This window comes from Sipha flava, unplaced genomic scaffold (assembly GCF_003268045.1).
Source record: "Sipha flava isolate LNK unplaced genomic scaffold, YSA_version1 41_pilon_pilon, whole genome shotgun sequence".
NCBI classification, from domain to species: domain Eukaryota; kingdom Metazoa; phylum Arthropoda; class Insecta; order Hemiptera; family Aphididae; genus Sipha; species Sipha flava.
This window is the reverse complement of record NW_020273144.1, coordinates 2,273,882-2,291,217: the sequence shown is the minus strand read 5'-3', so window position 1 is coordinate 2,291,217 and position 17,336 is coordinate 2,273,882. Positions and strand designations below refer to the sequence as shown.

Here is a 17,336-nt window from a genome sequence, read left to right as displayed (position 1 = left end):
GATATGTAACTCCAACTTTTGAGGCATTTTCTTTAAAACAAACGATCTTGAATTGGTCGTGAAATCATAACGACAGCAAATATGTCTTGAATAACTATTGTTAGTTCTGATAAAAAACCACATTTTGAAGCAAAATTTTTGACACGTGCTCTCCATTGTCACACAGATTCTTTTTGTTTTTGTTTAGCTTGATAAAATGCCATAAAGTTTCTAGTCACAGAGTACATTTTTATTGGTTTTAAATATTCGTTCAAACTTTTAATTAGAATGTCATACTCAACATCGTTACTAATGATTCGTTTGACGTACTAGGAATACGTAGACTAAAAAGTACTTTGAGAATTTTCACATTGGTCGATAATAATAATATTGCTCTTTTTTGAATATTGTTTTCAATTGAATTTGTCAATATAAATTTGTCAATTTTGATTTGAAAATTCCAGGTGACCCAATAACTTGATTGAAGTTCGTTATGGATACTGTCTTAAGATTTGTAATTTTGTATGAGTATGAATACAATACTTGAAACTTTTAATGCATTAGGTAGTGATTACGATTAAATTATTATTTTCTTTGTCGCCAATTTGTTATGTATCACTTATATAAATAATAACATAAACGTGTTAATAGACCTTTATTGTTAACAGTTCAAATCGTAATGACGTATATTATAATTGTACACGCTTATGACCGATGGAACTTCTCCACCGATCGTAATATGATACTTATGATTATTGTTACCTAATATAAACGCTATGTGTAATATATAATATAAATTTTGAATATGTAACAATTATTAAAAAATAACATTTTTTATCTTAATTAATAAACATACTCATATTTCGAAAATGTATTATTTTTTTTCCAAACCAATCAAGTCTACAATTATTTTTTCATGGAACCAACAAAATCATCCGATAAAAATATAAAAAAAGTAATGCTTAAAACTAGAAAAAAAATGAATATTTCAAATAATGCTTCTGTGTTTCCTGTTAAGTGAGAATAAAAAAAAAAAAAAATTAATTATTATATAATATTTTTTAAAGCTGAATTGTTTTGTTTTAGATTATGGAATAATCATATACTAAATTCATCAGTACCGTTGACATCTGAAAGTAAACGATTTCTTAAAATCCTCAAGTTATTATTTATCTATTAATATTAATTAATATATTCTTTTTATAATAGATACACAAAAAACACATAGTGTTAATGTCCATCAAAAGATAGATCTTAGTTCAGAAAAACTTCTGAAATTAAATCCGTATCCAATCTTAAGTACTGATCAAAGCTTAAAAAATTTAAATATCTCAAATAAATTATCCAAATCTCCCCATTCAATAGGTAAGACAATTAATAGGTAACTTGTTACCTAAAATTAATGTATGTATGTAGCTTATTTGTTTAAAAAATACCTATTTTATATATTCATATGCTAATTTTGTTTCTATCTGAACTAATATATTGTAATTGTTAGTTATCATTTTAAACATAAAAATTAGTTTATAAACCTACAGTTAATAAAATCATATATTTTAAATTAATATTTGAAAAATTATCTTGTTGATGTTAACTATGGCAGTGTTAAATGCATATTAATTTATATATGGTTTTTGTAATAGATACTCAAAAAATACTTGGTGCTAATCTACATCAAAAGGTAGATCTTAGTTCAGAAAGACTTCTGAAATTAGCTCCGTATCCAATCTTAGGTGTGGATTCTAGCTTGAAAAATTTAAATTTCTCAAATCAATTATCCAAATCTCACCATTCAATAGGTATGATAATCAATAGGTAACATGTTACCCAAATTTAATGTATATATGTAGCTTATTTGTTTAATAAATACTTATTTTTTATATTTACATGATAATTTTGTTTCTAACTGAACTAATATATTTTAATTGTTGTGTTAATTTTAAACATAAAAATTAGCTTATAAACCTACATTAAATAAAATCATGCATTTTAAATTAAAATTCCAAATTAATTGAAAAAATATGTTATTGATGTTAGTTATGGCAATATTAAATTCATAAAATTAATTATGGTATAGGAAATCACGAGCAAAAAAATATTTCTGAACAACATTCAGGCTTAAGATTAAGTTTATTTTCAAATATGCCTCCATACATACGATTTTCTTCGCATGATGTAAAAGGTAATATGAAAATTATAAAAAATGTTTGATATTAAAATCTAAATACAATAGTATTTTTATTATAGGTGAATCATTTCCAATAGATTTGCAAATACTACTGAAATGGGAATTAAGTTCCATCACTCCATATATTGTACGTCAAATTATTCAAAACAGTGGTTTAAAATTAGTGAGAAGTGAGTGTAGATTAGGTAATAATTTAAACAATCCTTCTTTCACTAATAATCAATATAATCAAAATGATATTTAATTACAAAATCATTTTGGTGTTACACCATCTACTGTTTATGATTTTTGTGGCTCCACTTCTATAGGTATCAACTAGGGATGGGCAAAATTGTTTGAACATCGATATTAAATGTATTGATACATCTATTTCTAAAATATCGATGTATTCGATGTATCGGTGAAAAACCATCGATGTTTAAGAACATCAAGTTTAAAAACATCGAAAAATGTGTTTCCCCTCTAGAGCTGCCATCTGTTGCACACCTTATTATCTGTATGTACAGTTTACTATTTTCCAGATTAAATAATAAATCCAAGAGTTAAAATACTATTGTTTAACTTATGTTTTTTAAATACATATTAAATACTTACAATAAGGACTTGTCAGTTCATATATTTGTATGTTTTTTTTTTGCTACATTGGAAAATATGCTCATTGAGATAAAAATCCGTTTCATGTCAATGGTAATAAAAATCTAAAGTTTAATAGAGCATATTTTTGCATGTTTTGTGTGTATTGGCATATTTGGCATATAGTTGATTTTTTTTTTGCAAATGCGCATATTAATTTTTGTAAATTCAGCAAAATCGTTTTTCATGGAAGTCAAAAAAAAAAATTAGATCAATAAATGTTTGAATTCATTCTTATTTACTTTTCCAAACTTGTTTATAAAATCTTAATATTTTATCAGTATTCTAATTTTTTCTGACATTAGGTTTTATAAGATCAAAGCAGTATCACGGAAACAATGTTATCTCGTATCACTATTACTCTCCTCCTATTGATGTGTTCATTGCAATCTATCTATTTTCGTCGCAACGTGTGTTCATTAATTAAAATTTTAATAAAATCGAACCGAAGAAAAAATATAACTTTTAAAAATATGAATGGATAATTCTTATTATTTTAAAAAATGCTTATACATCTTTTTTCGTACATAGTTAAGGATTTTTAATGCATATTGAAACCAAATGTTAGTGAATAGTTATTTATACGGTTTTTAGTGCATGAACTTACGAAATACAAAAAAAAAAAAATTCGAACATTGATATTTCAAGGTAAAACATCAATGTTTTTTGCCTATCCCTATTACCTACCCAATGCATTCATGATATTACCTCAATCTCATGAGTTTGTTTTTCATAATTTTCCTAACCTTTCCTTTTAGTCTTAATATAGAGTAGATAGGGGTAAGATGACGCACTTTTTTATGAAATGTGTTAAAATAATATAGTAATATATTTTTGGTACAAAAAAAAGTTATTTTTGTATAGCAAATATTCATTTCATTTCATTTTTTCAATTAAAGCTTTAATATTTTGAATAGATTAGTTTTAAAACATAGAAAACTTAACATAAGTCATACGCGCAATCTAACCCCGACATTGGGGTAAGATTGCGCACATGGTGGGGTAAAAAGGCGTAAGCAAAAGTCTTTATTTTAAATTAATCTTTTTACGGAAAATAAATTCTTAGATATATATTTTATCAATTGTAATCACTACAATTTATTATAAATGTCTATTTTAATTATATTTGCTTATAAAATTAATAATAAGTGAAGACTTTTTAAGACATATTATATAGTTATATTTATATTAAAAATGATAACATGTTAAAACGTAACAACACAAATAAAAACTATTGAACAATTTATTGAACTTTGTTTAATCATAGTATAACAAAAACAACAAAATAAACAAAATAGATAGGTACTACAATAGTAGATCTAACCAAACAAAAATTATCAATATTTCAGTTCATGCATTTTAAAACTAAATAAAATAAATAGGTAATACCTTACATAGTTTCTAAAAATTTACAAAAGTATTTAGAATATTTAGATGCTCTAATTGTAAATAATATGAATTTTATAATAACTATGTAGATACTAATATATATAATTATAATTTCAAACATATAAATATGTAGGTGTCAACATCATATGCTGAAATGCGCACTTTTACCCCAAATCGAATACGCCATCTTACCCCAATATACTTTTCATTGTTGAAAAAATTGTATAAAAATAAGTATTCGTGTTATCAGAACATAATACATGATAAATAATAGCCAATATAGTGCAGAAATAGTAAAAAAAAAAAAAAAGATTTCTATATAAATAACTCTTCCAGTGTGAATAACTAATTTTATTCTATCTAAATATTACATCAAAAAGTAAAAAATTAAAACTTATCTCATTTCGAGCTGTTGTTCAAGTAAATCTCGTTTTTTTTTTTTTTTTGTGTGTGTTACTGATAAACATAGCTGGTATATTGATAAACACTAAACAGTATGTCCATAATTAAAGATCTTAATAATTTATTGATAATAGTTTATCTTATCCCATGCGTCATCTTACCCTAGGTTACTCTAATATTAAATATTATTTAATTCCACATTTTAATTTAGAAACTATTGATTATTTTGGAACCTGGGGTAAACATATGAAATCGCTATATTTTAAAAATCTTCGTGATCAACAAAAGTTTAATCATATTCCGGGAACATTTGAAATTGGACGTAAAGATAGATTATGGAAAAACTTGTATAGGCTCATGTCGATATATGGAAATGATCAATTTGGTTTTATACCTACATCATACATATTACCTCGTGATGTTAATATCTTAAGAGAAGTCTGGAAAGAAAATGATGAAGATAAATGGATTGTTAAACCGGTATTTATTAAACTATTTATCTATTTTATAATATTTGTGAATAAACATTTTTCGTTTAACCTAACCTAATTTTGCTATAGCCAGCATCTGCTAGAGGAACTGGAATTCATGTGATATCAAAATGGAGTCAAATACCAAAGAAAGTACCTTTAGTTGTACAAAGGTATATTGACAATCCTTATTTAATCAATGATACAAAATTTGATTTAAGACTATATATACTCATTACTTCAATTAATCCACTCCGGATTTATTTGTATGACAATGGGCTTGTACGATTTGCTTCAGGTTAAATATCTTTCACTAAGTTCTAGACATTTTCACATATTTATTTTTAATTTCAGTCAAGTACTCATCTGATCTTACTACTATATCTGATCGATATATGCATTTGACCAACTACAGTATTAACAGACTCAGTAGTCAGTATACAGAAAATGAAGATCCTAATGCATGTCAAGGGCATAAATGGTAAATTATTTTTAGAAAAATAATATTTATCTTAATCATTTTTAAACCTTTATTCATTATGTAGTGCTTGTTTATTAATTATAATTATTTTAGGACATTGCGATCATTGTGGAAATACATGGAAAGAGAGCATAAAATTGATGTTAAAAAGTTATGGGATAGTTTGGCCGATTTAGTAGTTAAAACAGTAATCAGCGGAGAATTTCCTATAAGCCAAATGTGTTCATCAAACCTAGGTAGCAGATACAATGCATATGAGTTATTCGGAATCGATGTTTTGTTTGATGAATATCTTAAACCTTGGATATTTGAAGTAAAGTAAATTTAAATTTAACTTTTTGAAGATTGAATTATTGAATTGTTTTATTTATTAGGTTAACATATCTCCTTCTCTACATACTTCTTCTCCACTTGATGTGACAGTCAAAGGGCCATTAATTAAAAACTTATTGAATATGGTTGGTTACCATATACCAAACAAAATGTCACTTATTACACATGTAAGTTAAAGTAGTTTATAAAAATATAAGTTATAATAATTATAACTTACGTTTTTTTAATATTTAATTATTAAATATTAAAAATTTAATTTTTAACTGCTTAAAATTTTAGAATACATTAATTGAGGTGTTAGGAGTCAATTCACCACTATGTTATGATAAAAGAATATATACATTTAATTTATCAGCTAAAGAAAAAAAAAAACAAGAATATTTTGCAAATGTTAAATCTAGAGAAGAAGTATTAAATTATTAATAACATTTAATTAAGAATTAATACATTTTGTTTTAAATTTGTTTAGTATATTAACACCATATTAGAAGATCTTTTACCAGACGATGTTCGACATCTTATTACATATGAAGATGAACTCAACGAAATTGGATCGTATGTATTTAGTTGATAAAATATATAAATTTTATATTATTGTATATATTATATACGAGTACATGATATTGTATTTAAGGTAAAGCATTTTTAAATTTTAGATTTCAAAAAGTATTTCCAACTACTTCAACTTTTAAATATCATGAATTTTTTGATGGTCCCCGGTATTATAATATGCTTTTTGATGCATGGGAATGTAAATACAGCGAGAAAAGAGAAGAAGGTAAGATTTAAATTTTTATTTTATTGTATGTTTTACATAAATATAATAGTTATTATTTTAGCTATATTATTATTTTCAGCGGAATTTTAATAACTCATAAATAAATTTCAGAAAAAAAGTATTTCCTTTGAATTTTCTGCTATCTATATTTTTGATAACTCAAATACATTTTTCTTATATTTGTCTTTGAACTTTAAAGTTCTTCTATATTCCCATAGTTAAATTGAATCAATTCCAATAATTTATATTTTCTTAGATGAGATTATTTTATATTTAAGGTATTGCTGTGTTGGAAAAATTTTGTCAGTTACAAGTTCATTTAGAAGTGTCAGACGTTAATGATCAACAACAATCAAAAGTAATATTTTAACCAATTTAAATTAAATATAAGTTATAAATGTTGTAATCATGCTTAATGGAAATCTCGGAATTTTTCTTTGTAGCCCATATGATATATTTCTTTGGTCCACACCAATGGCGTAGCCAGGATTTCTAAAAGGGGGGTACAATAAAAAATTTTTATGAAAATTGTATTGTTTTCACTACTTAAAAAATAAAATTAAAAAAATAGAAATAATTCGTATTAATACTTATTATTTGACTACATATTATACTAAATACATCTTGCTGAAATGAATAAAATATATAACAACTTTTTATTTATAATCATTTATTGACAAAAACTTAATAAATATAAGGTATAAAAATATTTTTAATTTTAGGTATTATAATGTACAATTACTCCAATCTACAACTTTCATCCAGGGACTGGAACCTTGATGTTTTTACTGGTTCTGGAACTGATTCCGGTTATTTGAAAATTAAGAAATTAGGTTCCGGTTCTGATTCCGGTTCTTAAATAATACAACATTTCGGTTCCAATTCTTAGATATTTAAGTTACATAAAAAAAATTTCAAATTGAGAAAATTAAAAATTTATTTAAAACAATAATTTTGTTAGTTTAAAGTTGTAATTGACATACAATGGTTGCTTTTTAGATATTTAATTGTAACCATTAATTTGTTATTACTCATTAATGAATTATTTAAGTCTCCCAATTTTTTTTTTTTTACCATAATCCATTAACGAAACTTTAAGTGTCCAAAAATTAATTATTTAAATAATAAAAAAACAAAATTTTTAACAAAATTTTTTTCACTTCTATTGTGCATGAACATGTTGTATAGGTTGATTGGTCTTTTATTTTACTAAAGCTAAAATATTTGTGAACTATTGAAGTTGACAGTCGACTCATTTTTCAAAAATAATTTATGTGTTTATTATTAAAAATATTTTAGACTTTCTTCAATTCTTCTTTCAGTCACTACACCAGTCACTAAATATACATAAAACAGACCTGATGGTCATAGTGCATACTGCATAGAGATGATCGGGATGTGTAGTAGTGTGACGTGGAGGAGTAGCTTATCACGTGGTGTCGGTTGCTGTTGTGCTAAAAATAAAATATTTTTTCCAATAAAATGAGAAATTGATAAACCATAGTCTATATTATACCACATGATGTTATCTGACTTTTGTATGAATCTGGTATTATTTGGGTTATTATTGTTATTATTAAGGCCTCGACAGTCGGTACGCTGTGTATTTTCGCCATTTGTCAGAACTCGTTGTGTTTTTACGTTCGTTTCTTATACGTACGCTCGTATGTATAAAATACAAAAATTACAAGACATATATTTATCAAATCTTTATATTTTTCCTAATAAAGATAAAAACAAAAAGTCATGTTTATTGTTAAAATATTAGATAAATGGTTTTAGTTATATCTGCTGTAATTTTATAAAATCGAAAAACTCTGAAGAACCGAAAAGAACCAAAAATATTTTTAATTTTTTTAAATGGGTTCCGGTTCCGATTCCGGTTCTACGAAATAAAGAATATAGGTTCCAAAAAAGGTTCCGTTCCCTAAGTTTTCTTCAAGAACCGGTACTGGAACTGGTTCTTTCGGTTCCGGTTCTAGTCCCTGCTTTCAACCCTCCTAGGTTATTTTTTAATAAAAGCAGTTAGTACTTCTTTTTCTATGTTTTCAAATGCTTTCATAGGAATGTTATTATGTCTTAAAAAACATTGATAAAAACATGATTGCCTACTTATTATATCCATTAAATAAGTTATAAGATAAGACATAATTTGTAAATTTAATAGAAACTTTGTAATTTGTCTATATATTATAGTCATTTTTCTGGAATTATATATTTTATTTGTTCCAACATATAATTTACTAAATTAAGGTTTTGATGATAAATATGCTAGATACTTTAACTAAGTAACTATCCTTTATGTACTCGTATTCATTATTTTACTAATTTTATTTTAAATAAAATGTTTATAAATGCATGGGTTTTTAATTTTTTTTTTTTTTATTAGACTTGTGATACTTTCCAAGATACACAAATGGAAGTTGAAAGATCAGACACTGATAAAATTAATGACCATCAACAAGCAGTCATTAGGTAATCCGATAACTGATTATTACCAGTTAATAATTTTTTAAATTATTATATCCGGGTTTTTATAAAAATTATGTTTGAAAATATAATGAATACCATACATTTTATTTATTATTTTTAGTTATTTATAATTATTAATATTGCTTATTTTAAGGTATCCTATTTATATTTTGGCTTTTGTGGAGTTATAAACTATTATTATGAAGTCTGTAATTAACAACTATACGTCAATTAAGAAATAAATTCTTGACAGTTCAAGATAGAGCACTTTTTTGTAAATGTTTTGTTGAATGGTTACTTTATGATTTTTATTTAAGTTTATTTAGGTACAGTGATGAGAATATTTATTTAAATAAAAAATATATAACTATTATCAACAGCATCTACATAATTAATATAAAAAATATTTGAAAGCTTAAAAAAAATGTGTACATCTACAAAAGAAATTCAAATAAAGTATTATGTATATTATTGTAATTATTGTTTTTAAAGATCAGTTATTAAATATAAATATTTACTAGCTTTAATATATTCAATATTTAATAATAATACAATACAATTGATTATGATTTATAGGTATAATTATTTAAAATTATTTAGGAATGGTTTACTGATTTTGTTCTTGTGATATCACAATTATGTGGTATATTTTATTAAAATTATCTGTTGTTCAACCTTACAATCGTAAAAATAAATGCTATGTCTATATGAAGAATGCTAATATTAAAATGAGAGAACATTTTATATCTGATGTGTATGAGTAATGATGTTACTTAATATATTTAATAATTTTGGAATACATTTCTATAAAATAATCAGGGCCTGGGAGAGGGTGGAACAGGGAGGGCTAGGGCCCCAGGGCCCATACGTCCGAGAGAGCCCGTCGTTAACCTTGGCCAAATAAGTGCAAGTAAAGGGGACCTGGAATAAATCAGTCTCGGGGCCCTCAAAAGTTCTTGCCAGCCCTGAAAATAATATACAATCTTTGCTGTACCAACCCTCAAAATTATATTTAATTCTAAAATATATTTATTTTTTGTTACTAATAAAACAATAATTAAATATATGTTAATTGTTTGAGCTAATGCAGGGGTCACAAACCAGTCGATTTTTCTAGGAATATAGATCGATTGCTATAAAAATTAATTTTACCACCATCGGTCGATCACGTAATAAATAATCGGGATATCGGGAATATTAGATTATTATTATTACGAAGGAACAATAAATATGTTAATTATTTTTTTGGAATTTAAACCTTTTTTTTTTTACTTATCAAACAAATCTCTTCCTAAATACCTAAATTCTTCTGGATTTCGATCACTTGGGATTCAAAATTTCAAGTATAGCTTACTTGTTCGAAAAGGTTAACGATCCCTGATCTAATGTAATGAAGTAAAATAATGCTTTTCCTCCAAATTTTATTCATTATTCGTTAGATGTTAGTCATTTGATGTTAACATCTCTGCACAGTGAACAAGTAGGAATAACAATTCAGTTACTATAGACATTTTTAAAAACAATTTGTAAATTGAAATTGAAAATTATATTAAATTATTTTTATTTCTCAATTCTACTTATTCTACTATATATATGTGAGTGTAGTGTGTAAAATCTGTAGAATTAAATCATAGATTAAATAAAACTTATTTAATCTGTGATTAGATTAAATGATCAGATAGTGGCGATCGGCGGATCCGTTGTTCGATCACCGCTCGCCATGACGCGCCGTTTAACAAAAATGTCTCTTTTACGATTTTTAATATTCGAAAAACTAAACGTCATATTGAAATTCTGATATTTGCATCGTCTTAAACACATAAAACCACACAGTTTTATTTCAATAATAATTTTTTAGTTTTAGGATTCATATTCAATTGTTCAGAACAACAAAATTGTAGAAAAACTCAACAATAACGAACTTAATTCTAGTAATCTATCTGTTATTGATTTATTAGCTGAAACTAATAATTTTGATGAACATAAAAACAATGAAATTCTGTCTTCAAACTTAGAACTTATCACCAGCTCTTCAAAAAATGTATCCATATCAAAACAATTTCCTGGCCCGGATCCAGCGATTGGAATTTAGATTCTGATACAACTGACTATTTATTAAAAAATCCGCCTTTTATTAATTTGATTGATATTGACTTTTAAAGTACAAGACGTTTATGCGGAAAAAATATTAGAAAACTTCCATATGACACATTTGAAAGGTGTCTTCTTATTGGCTAACGCAAAAAAAGGAATTGCCTTCTCTATTCAAAATCTAAAAAAGCGTTTTATTGTTTTCAATGTTTTTTGGTACTAATAAACACGCCGTCAGTGATCCTATGATCCTAATTTTATACTTACAATTTGGCAAAAATGTCATCATTTAGTCCATAAACATGAGAAAAGTGTTGCTCATAAAACAAATGTCCGTAAATGGTTTTTGGGAACAACTAAAAATAAAGACGTTATTAATCATGCTTTACAAGAAGAAATACAATCTCAAATGAGCTATTGGATAAATGTATCGTATAGTGACTACAATATAATTTCTATCGGAGAGAGGGCTCGCTTTCAGGGGAGATGATCAAAACTTTGATTCCAAACATAATGGAAATTATTTAGGATGCTTAGAATCAGTGTTCGAATTGGGAAAAATTAAGTAGAGGAGCTCAGTCCAACGATTCGAAAACTGCGTTCCACGTGCGCAATTATTTAATACAGATCCGTAGGGAGCTTTGTCACCCCTACCCTCCACCAACCTTACATATATTTTGAATACCACATTTCAGCTAAACAAATATTTAAATTCCAAATATAATATATTTTGATAGCAATACCAACATCCTACATGTTACAATAGAAAATAAAAATAAAATAATAATTAACATAATTGTAGACGATCAGGCAGTTTCATGAATCGAATGATATAATCATATATTTGGTTTTTGTTTTTATCTATTTTTACTCTCTAGTGCGGGCCACGGCCTTAGAAGATTAGTTGTCGGGCATTTATTTTTTTCCGAAATGCCGATATCGTTGATCGCCAATATTAATAACAAACCTTACAATGTATAAAACACCGTTTTTCAACCTTTTTAGTGTCGCGACCCCCAAAATAGGTATAAAATATAGTCAATCACTTCGCGATCCCCTCCATCTAGGTTAGGTAAAAATTTAAACAGTAAAAATATCCTATCATTAACCAAACGAAATATAACATTTTAAATACCATACCTAGTAACTTAAGCTAATCAAGTTTGAAAGTTATGTATCGGGTCGTTAGGAATTTCCATTAGTGGAGTATTGCCCGTTTTATTGATGAGATATCTACATTTAATAGACTGCTTATTATTGTTATTTTTAATATTATTTTTGTGTGTTATGAAACGATTAATTTATCGATGACAGTCGCGCGTCGTTCGTGTTGTTAAACTCATGTTATATTGCGTTTATTAAGTTGGTTTTTAGTGCGTCTTTTTTAGTTTTGTGTAATTTGAATTAATGATAATGGATAAATATATAACAAAACGTAATGCTTCGTCTACTTCTGGTGAACCAGCGAAAAAAAAAATTCAGGCCATATAAAAATGAGTATTTGAAGTATGGGTTTATTTCACTTGATAATAAGTCACAATGTGTTGTTTGCTTTTAAGTTCTATCTCAAGAAAGTATGAAACCTTCAAAATTAATTCGACATCTGGAAACAAATCACCCACTTTTAGTAAAAAAAACCAATTGATTTTTTTGAGCGTAATTCACTTTTTTTAAAAAATCAACAAACTTGTATTCTTAAATCAAGTTAAAATAAAACCGCAACACTTGAAGCATCATATTTAGTAGCACTTAGAGTAGCTAAGGAATCAATGCCACACACGATTACTGAGAACCTCATTCTACCCGCTGCTATTGATATGGTCAATATTATGATAGATGCAGAAGAAGCAAACAAATTAAAAACTATTCCACTTTCAAATGACACAATATCAAGACGAATTAATGAAATGTCAACTGATGTCCTCAATCAAATAGTATAAAATCTAAAATCAAGAGAGTATTTTTTCTATTCAGTTTGACGAATCAATAGACGTAACAAACTTGGCACAATTTTTATGTTTTGTTCGCTACGAATGTGACGGGACAATTAAAGAAAATATGCTTTTTTGCAAATCAATACCAGGTCATACTACTGGACAAGGTCTTTTTGAATTATTTATTGAAACAACAAAAAATGAAAATTTGGACTGGAACAAATGTATTTCAGTGTATTCTGATGGCGCAAAAGCAATAACAGGGAAAAATAGTGGTTTAATAGTAAAATTAAAAGAATTAATGCCACATATTGAATGGACACATTGTTTTCTTCACAGACATGCACTTGCCGCAAAAAAAAATGCCAGATAATTTAAAATATGTGTTATCTGAAGCTGTAAAAATAGTAAATTATATTAAAAGTCGACCGCTGCTGTGCAGATTGTTTTCCACACTATGTGAAGAAATGGGCTCCAAGCGCAAGTCACTGCTTTTCTATACCGAAGTTAGGTGGTTATCACGAGGAAAAGTTTTAACGCGGATTTTTGAGTTGCGAAATGAATTAAAAATATTTTTTAAAGATCGAAGTAACACATTTTTAACTTTTTTTTAATGAGTAAATTAGTTAATGAAAATATCACTAATAAAATAAAAAAATCCAAATATTTGTTAATTATAGTAGATTCTACCCTTGACATTACCCAAGTAGATCAACTAACTATCATTGTAAGTAAGGTAGAGGACTTGTAGCTCTAAAAATTCACCAAATATGCACTTAAATATACAAAATATTTATTAAAAATATGCATTTTAAAATTAACTTTTTTGAACATAAAATAAGAATTTTTCTTTAGGTATTTATTATAATGAATACATTTTATTTACAAATTAACAAGTTACAATTAATTAATTGGGTTTATTTTATGGGTTTTCTTATCTGGATACTTACTTTAAGCATTTTTTATAATAAATAGTAAATAGAACATGTTTGAACTGTCAACCATTGAGAAACAGCGATTACTGAAATATGAATATGTCCGATGTCGGCAACAGGCGTCCCCGTGACTCGAATCAATATTTTTTGCGTTGAACAATATTATCTCATCTACCTATAAATAAAATTAATAACCCGACAACAATCTAATCTCTCGAGACGTGTTTTTAGAAAAACCATGATGGGTTTGGGAAAAGTCAATAACCATATTAATATTATGATTAAAATTTAAAATAATTTTAAATTCAACGTTATTTTGTTTATATAAATAAATAAATAAAAACGTGGACGAAAAATATTGATAAAATGATAAATTATTTAAAATATGCATCTAAAAGTATAAAATGGAAAAAATATGCCCTAAAAACCAAAAAAAAAACGCAAAATATGCATTTATATGCACAATAAAATTTCAAAACTAGCTTTGTGGAAGCATGAAACGTATTTGTTTCGCACTCTGCTATTTTTATGACTGTGCAAAAAAAATATACAAATGCTACAAGTCCTCTATTCTAATTATAAGGTATATTAAAGGTAATAACTATGGACTTTAAAGATTTCTTGGATTTCTGAAATCAGTTGGTGATAAAGCGAAATATATGGAAAATGTCTTACTTAATTTTTTTACTGATCATTCAATAATTTTTTATTTAAAAAACTGCGGAGGTCAGTTGTACGGCAATGCGTCTATATGTCGGGCATATACAATGGGCTGCAACCACGTATAAGACGTACTTCAGATCAAACATTGTACGTTCCATGTGTGCAGCTCATTCGCTAAACTCAGTAGGACAAAATGCTACTGAAGCTACGAGTGAGGGGACAAGTTTTTTTTACAACACACAAATGATATATAACTTCTTTTCTGTTTCAACAAGTCGTTGGGAAATTTTAGAAAAATGTCTTGATAAAACTACAGATTAATTAACAATAAAAAATGTATGTATAACGAGGTGGTCTTCAAGATATGATGTTTGTAAATCCCTTTATGGAGGATAAAAAGATATACTACAGTCATTAGAAAAAATAAATTTAGATAAAAACCAGAGACCAGCCATATGCCATGAAGCTCGTTCATTTCATAAAAAAATTAATAGTTTGGAATTTTCATTAATAAAATAATCAACTAAATTATTTTCAACTTAGAAAATGAGACATTGGAAGTATTCGAATAGAAAGTAAAAATCTTGTTGAACTATATCATTTAGATTTAGAAACAGATTTTGAAGAAGAATTAATACAATTTAAAAGCATCGATAAAGATTTTCCCACAGAATGTAAATTATCATTTGCTGCATTACATAAAACATTAATTACAGTCTTTAGAAACATCGTTTCCAAATATAGAGTTTATTTTAAGAATTATTTGTACTCTTCTTTCTTCAAATGCAAGTGGTGAAAGATCAATTTCTGCATTAAAACGTGTAAAAAATTATTTGTGATCATCATTAATACATGAAAAAATTTCAAATTTGTCGATATTGTGCATTGAATCCAGCCCTGGACCCCATACGTGACGGCAAAGCGACACCAGACGAATACACACCGCGTAGTAGAAAATTACAATCTCATTCACAGCACAATGACCCGGCGTTCATTGTACCCCGATTAAGCAATGGGCGATTATCGGCTGCTTTACACGAGGTACGTGCTACGCTCTTCATGGTCAACGTTCACAGCCAACTGATTGCCGGACACGTGGTCATATAATAATAATAAATGCTTGCCCAGTCGATCCGTCATTGCGACTAAAAAGGCCTTTCTAAAGGCCAATATCTGATTAACCTCCCCTTCGACATGCTTATATAAACGATCGTCTGAAGTCCTTCGACCGGCCTAGTACTTGTCCGAGTGCCTGAGAAGATAGTGCTGGTTTTCCCCAATTAATGTTTTATAATTTATATTTCATGTAAAATATAACAAGCATATTATTAAAAGGAAATTGAGTAATTTTTATAAAGAACGGTCTTCCATTACAGACGACGTAGGTGCTGCTTCAGGTCATTCAAATGACAGTTAGGATTTATTTTATACGATTCAATTTTACGATTAAACCAATACAATAAAATAAGTACCTAATATCTATAGCTATGTTAGCTATGCTGATATAGATATATTTTATACTTAAACATTTAATAATTTATCTGTAGTTCAATATTAATTAAGAATATAATATCCATATTTTATGATCAACGTAATAAAATGAAGTATCGATAAACGCTAAAATTGTATGAAGTAAATTGAAAATGTAGCACGGACCAGATAAAAAAAAAAAATACGCGGAATGCCAGTTGCCCATTTCTTGGATGAAAATATAGACATGCTTTATGGTTATGAAAGTTACACGACTGCTTGGCTGAGAATATATCAAAAGAAAACGATAACGGCAAAGATCAAAAGATCAAGGAAATAAAGAAGAAAAATGAGAAGAAATTCAAGACGATGATAAGTATGAAAAGGAAAATGAGAACAGTAAAAATAATATATTTAATTACTTTGTTTTGGCGATGAAAATTAAAAATTAAATGTATGAGGCCTACTGGGAAAACTATGTAAAGAAAAACGCGTCCCGATTCTCCCTCACTTGTGATGTGGAAACGAATGCAATCTTAATATCGTTATATACAAATAATCGTAATTTTGTATGATGAATATTAAAATTCGTATACCGAAAGAACAATTACGTACATTTATGTTTATAAAAACTTTGATTTTTAGGTTATTTTCTCCTCTACAATTTTTGTAAGAACATTTTTTTGCGCAACCAGTGTAAAGTAATATATCAACGCAGAAGCTATTTATTGCTAGTGAAGAAATCGGACTTTTTAAAAAGTTTGTACTTTGTTGGCCTTATAGCACAATAACAATTATTTTTATACAAAAATATTATAGAACCTTTTTTATAGATAATTATCTCTTATATAATTTTTGATTGAAACTTATTTCGGTACGACGAATAAAAAATGAGATATTAAAAATAAGGTAATTTTCGTGAACTGTGACGCGCACATGATTTCGTGGTTGAATATTTACACATTGTTTATGACGGCATTATAAAGTAGTGTGAAACATATTTGCATCTTACTTTGGATGTTCTAGGATGAAACAAGAAAAATATGTATTTGCTAGAACTTCCAAGCCCTGGTAATTACTATAGATTATTTATATTTGAAAAAACAGGAGTGCTACGT

At 26.9% G+C, this 17,336-nt stretch overlaps 2 protein-coding genes across 2 annotated transcripts; both read left to right on the top strand.

Moving 5' to 3' along the window:
- Positions 1 to 958: 958 nt before the first annotated feature.
- On the top strand, positions 959 to 9,316 carry LOC112689043 (tubulin polyglutamylase TTLL4-like). Its single transcript, XM_025562539.1, has 17 exons — positions 959 to 996; positions 1,066 to 1,115; positions 1,189 to 1,344; positions 1,623 to 1,778; positions 2,057 to 2,161; positions 2,227 to 2,337; positions 4,803 to 5,071; positions 5,152 to 5,359; positions 5,416 to 5,542; positions 5,636 to 5,855; positions 5,917 to 6,042; positions 6,155 to 6,283; positions 6,345 to 6,430; positions 6,532 to 6,653; positions 6,932 to 7,011; positions 9,043 to 9,128; positions 9,280 to 9,316. Exons 1-17 carry the CDS (start codon positions 959 to 961, stop codon positions 9,314 to 9,316), a joined length of 2,106 nt encoding a protein of 701 aa, XP_025418324.1.
- Positions 9,317 to 12,755: 3,439 nt separating this feature from the next.
- On the top strand, positions 12,756 to 13,523 carry LOC112689042 (protein FAM200A-like). Its single transcript, XM_025562538.1, has 3 exons — positions 12,756 to 12,843; positions 12,948 to 13,150; positions 13,191 to 13,523. The coding sequence occupies exons 1-3, from the start codon at positions 12,756 to 12,758 to the stop codon at positions 13,521 to 13,523; spliced, it is 624 nt and encodes a 207-aa protein (XP_025418323.1).
- Positions 13,524 to 17,336: the final 3,813 nt, after the last annotated feature.